General features: G+C 32.0%; 1 protein-coding gene across 4 annotated transcripts in view; it reads left to right on the top strand.

Moving 5' to 3' along the window:
* The window catches only part of LOC105335105 (caspase activity and apoptosis inhibitor 1), a 59,565-nt gene that overhangs the window by 30,369 nt on the left and 24,196 nt on the right, over positions 1-5,000 (top strand). For all 4 annotated transcript variants that reach the window (XM_011438824.4, XM_066067556.1, XM_066067555.1 and 1 more), the window contains one exon: positions 3,615-3,734. In XM_011438824.4, the coding sequence (XP_011437126.3) occupies positions 3,618-3,734 (117 nt within the window). In that variant the 5' untranslated portion in view covers positions 3,615-3,617. The remainder of the gene's footprint in view (positions 1-3,614; positions 3,735-5,000) is intronic.

Here is a 5,000-nt window from a genome sequence, read left to right as displayed (position 1 = left end):
ATTGCGTAATTCCAAAGACTGACAAAGCGTGATTCAATAAAAGATGGTCTCAATTATGTATGTGCACTTCTTGCTGGAATTTATTGAAGAGATAAATTTGATTTCAAATAACGTTGGTATGAATGTAATGACACATATAAAAAAGTAATGAGTTTAAGACAATAGATACAACAGGTTTAAAACAATTACAAAAAAGTGGCGGGGAGATTATGATGTCTTCTGTTGTTCTCATTTGGCACCTGCATCAAATTGTTAGAAGACAAAGGAAAAGGAAAAAAAACTCTTTGGAGTATTTAGTTTAATGAAAATAGAAACAGTGTGTGGATCAGTTGTGATGCCTTTGATGAAAGACTGTCACTGACACAGTGTGTAACCAAGGTTTTCTGAAATATCTTTGCCCCAAGAATTTTGGATGAAAGTATCTGTCTTCACTTCTAAACATTATAAACTCATAAAATTTAGTTATTCTTGGTTACTTATAAGTTTAAGGTCAAATTCGTTTATCAAAGTTCAAGATTGAAATTGAGTATATCACAATTTTTTTCATCGTTTCTACTTTTGTCAGTGTATTGTTGCTTATTGTTTAGCTTGGAAGTTATAGGTTCCAAATATTTGAAATCTTTTTCATACATTTTTTTTATTATCTTAAGGTAGCAAATTTTTAAACATAAAAGATTTTTTTTTCATATATAATTGTACATGTGTATACATAAATCATAAATGAATCAGTCATTTTAGGATGACTTGAAATTGATATATTTAGATGAATCAGTAAAGTTTATAACCCCGTATGTATTTATAAAATGTGATTAAAGTAAGGATTTATGGTGAGTCAGAAGCGAAAAATTGCTACTGATGTATGTAAACAAGTTCTTTTGATTATTCCAACTTCACACAGTGACTTATGGGTCCTGTGTTATCCTTATTAATGCAGGCATTTTAAACCATATGTCACAGCGAAAATCAATTTTTTTATATGTTGAGAACTTTGTTGTTTGTTACTCAGCATTAAAAAAATTACTTGCATGATAACACTTATAGAGGTAGTTGATTGATCAGTGAACTTACTTACAGGCTGTAGTCAAAATCAATACCTCAGTCAAAAACACTGTGACAAATCACAAGTAAATGCTTCATTTGCTTAAAGAATTATCAAAAACTTTTAAAATTTAAAATGAATTGAAAAAATTGGCCCAGATAAAGTCTTTCAATTTATTTGAAATGTTTTCTGAGTAGGCTACAGAAACCTATATTTGGTACTCAGCATTAATAGACAAAACCAATCGATGAATTTCAAGGTCATTTTACAAAGTCAGGGTCATTTTGAGCAAAATACTTTAGTTGGTTTCTAAATTTTAAATAGTTTACTCTCAAATGCTATGGTGTTGCCATTAATTGATATTACATAAATTCATTTGTTTCTTATCCCATGCGCGGATCCAGAAAATTTTTCCAGGGGGGGTCCGAAGGATAATTGTTTTTGCCAGGGGGGGTCCGAGGCATATTTTCGCGATAATTTTACTATGTAAATTTAATAAATTTTCATTTTCCAGGGGGGGTCGGGACCCCCCCCCCCGACCCCCCTCTAGATCTGCGCATGTATCCTATCAAGAATATTGTATGGAGATGTCCTTATTGTCTTGTCAGTTAGAACTTTGTTAGGTTGATCAGGATTATTTTCGCTCTGATATAACAACAGTGTAGCTATGGCAATGGTGTAGGAGGAGAAGTTAGGTTTTAATTTCCCTTTGTTTTGGCCAATCTGAAAGAAGCTTACGGTAGATTTAAAGCAGTTATGCGTTATCACCCCATTATGAAATTACAGTTTAATTAAGAAAATATTATTGTTTAAGAAGAATGTATTTATGTTTAATACAGTAGGTCTGATCTTACCTGTTACAGCATCATCATAAATTAGAATCTCTAATCAGGTTAGCATGGTTGCCCTAGAGCATCTTCTTTTTTACCAAAATTATTTTTTTTAATATCAAAATATAAACTCTCATACCAAAGATAAAACCAAATGAATGTTGGAAGATAAAGATCATAAAACAGACCTTGTTTGAAGATGAAGCTGATAAAATTGACCTTGTATTGAATTTGACTTCAAATTGATCAAAAAAGCCTCCCAGTCTGTCCCACTGGGGAATTTTTACAGAGCAACGTTTTTTTGTAATTTTATCGGGCCGATGCCAATCAATCCCCTGACCGCTGAAGAAACATGACCTTTCAAATTTGTGTAACACTCCAATGGTACATCTCTGAAAGCCTGTTCAATTCCTGTTGGGACAAAGTTTTATTTGATAATAATTTTTTAAATGGAATATTTTGTTGCCCTCAGACAAATAATGAATGTATTGAAAAAGCAGAGGGCTTGCGTCCCAGATGGACCAAGAGGTCCCGTGATAGTTGACTCTTCTTTTGAAACAAATGTCATAGCTTTTGTCTAAAAGCTTTTTAAAATTAGACTCGTGGTAATTGCTGTCACAACAATGTTTTTCTTTAGCATTTCAAAAGCTCATTTGGGTGGTTTCAAGTTTTGTCTTTTTTACTTTTTAGTTTTAAAGATGGACTCAAAAACTCAAAATTTCAGGTCAGGAAGCAATGATATTAAACTTGGGCTTGTCAAATTCTTTCATGAAGGACCTTAATCAATTAATGGAAATAAGAGATTAGATGTTTTCAAAAATGCTTTGAATATAATTATTGAAACAGTTTTGTGTTTGCTAAAGCTTAAAGGCCTGGAAGTTGATGAAAATCAATAATTAACTTCTAACAAAAATTAATTCATATCTGAATTGTATTATGAAAATATAATTTCCCTACAGGCACAAATTGAATTTATGGAATCAAAAATTTACGATCTTTGTTTGTCTGATAAAAGAATCAATAAATATTATAAAGTTCACTCAGGGTCTTTACAATGTGGATGGTACGCAGAACATAAATTGGACATTTTTTTACTCCAAAAATAAAAATAGTTTTTATGTTATCTTGTACCATAAAGCATTGTCTGCAACTGTGATTGAAAGCATCTGGCTGGTATTCAAATTGATAAAATTGGTGAAAATTTTTTAGCATGTGGTCAGCTCTGAGAGATGCTGAGAATGAAATGTTAAACTGTATCCACCATATTGGGTCCTTTGATGGGAATGTTTGTCTGTAGTTTGTCAAGAGAAGAATGCAGTACTCCCCAAGTTGTGGTTCAGTAACAGTCTTAAAATTTCTGTTTATAATTAGAAGAATTTTGTTTATTCGTGACTTTAAGTATCCAAAGCACATGTTTCTTATTTCTCCTTTTATTTTTCCTCCTGAAATTTCAGAATACAAAGGTGTTAATTGTGCTCTTTTTGATTTGTGGCCAAAATCATTACAAACTGCTTACTCCAGAAAAACTGGGGTGAATGTTTCTTTAACTCTAATAGCAGTTTGAATTTTCAAACAAAAAAAACCAAAAATATATTTCTTATCATTCCTTGACCACCCACTTAGTTATTCTCCATTGAAAAAAAAATTATTGTTTAATTGAGCACCATTGATTGGCTTTTATGAGATGCATATTTTTTGTTTAAAAATGTCTTAAACATTTATGGGCTTTTTTTTGCTTTTTTCAGAAAATGAGTGCCAAAAAAATGGTTGCTGACTCCACACAAGTGGACCCAGATCCTCTGCTGGTCACCTCCAAACGCAAGAAAAGTTCACAAAAGAAGAAAAAACACCAGTCCAGTAAAAAGGTATTTGTCATTGTGTTCCTGAATAAGGCATATTACTTGAATAAAAGTCTGACAGATACATTATAAAACAATTATAAAATGACAAAAAGCTAGGCCAAAAATGACATCCTTGACCACTTCCCACAGACATAAAATAATTCAAGTTCCACCTATCAGATTTTCATGTTTTCTTATAGACAGCAAATAAAATATTGGCCATTAATATTATAATAAAGAAATCAAATAAAAATAGGGCTAGTTCCAGGTCACAGTTCAGAAAGGCATAAGAAAATGCTAATATAATGTGCGTACAGTTATAATGATCTATCGACAGTCGCAAGATATATGGATGTTTTATATCCACTGATTAAGTTGTTCTGAGTATTTTTGGGTTAGAGATGATTTTTTAAGGAGATGTTTAATTCTGTTCGATGTATTTAGTCCATGAAAGACTAGAAAATATCAAGCTTGGTATATTTATAGAGTTTGGTAATAAAAATTATATGTACAGTCAGTGAAATAAAAGTCCAATGCATTTGTCTTCTTAAAAGATGCAGTACTTTTGAATTGAGTTAATCATAAGTAATAGAATAAGATTTAAGAGGAAATTGTGAAATTTCATTGTTTAATCTGCTCTTCTACCTGTCAATATCTTAAACAGTAAAGCATTTTATTACATGGTTTCTGCAGCAAAAAAAAGATCCTTTGCAAACATTAAGCTATTTTGATGCATGTTTTTCACTTCCTTATATGCAAGGAAAATTGCCCTGCGCTGCCCTGCAATTTTGCTATCCCATTTAAAACTGCCAGTTGCAACACCTCCTAAATATGGAGTCTCACATATAGCAATAAATATAGATCAAACCATATATGTATTTATCTTTTGTTTCTATATCAAAACAAAGTGCATTTCCAAAAATCACTGCCTGATCAGTCCTAGACAACTGATCTATGCTATTGGATTGACTAATGGCAGCCAAGTTAATGGAAATGTTCAAATCAGAGACATATGTGCCAGATTTTCAGACAGGACCCAGACAAGAGAACGACATCATCTGAAAATATTCAAAATGCTTCCCTCAAAGACCTATCATTTTGAATTAACTTTAAAATTTCTTTAAGCCCCGGTGTGTGTCCCTACTGAGTTTCAGTCCTTGGATTAGAATGTGTCCGTCTGCTGTCATTCCTCATGACAGGGTTAATATTCATCATCATCTGCTTTAATTGACGTCAGGGTTTTTCTGATTTTTTTTTTTACTTGTCTGCTTCATTTGAGATCTGTTTAGA

This window comes from Magallana gigas, chromosome 7, assembly GCF_963853765.1.
Source record: "Magallana gigas chromosome 7, xbMagGiga1.1, whole genome shotgun sequence".
NCBI lineage: Eukaryota > Metazoa > Mollusca > Bivalvia > Ostreida > Ostreidae > Magallana > Magallana gigas.
The sequence above is the reverse complement of the archived record's forward strand: the minus strand, read 5'-3'. Positions and strand labels throughout refer to the sequence as shown.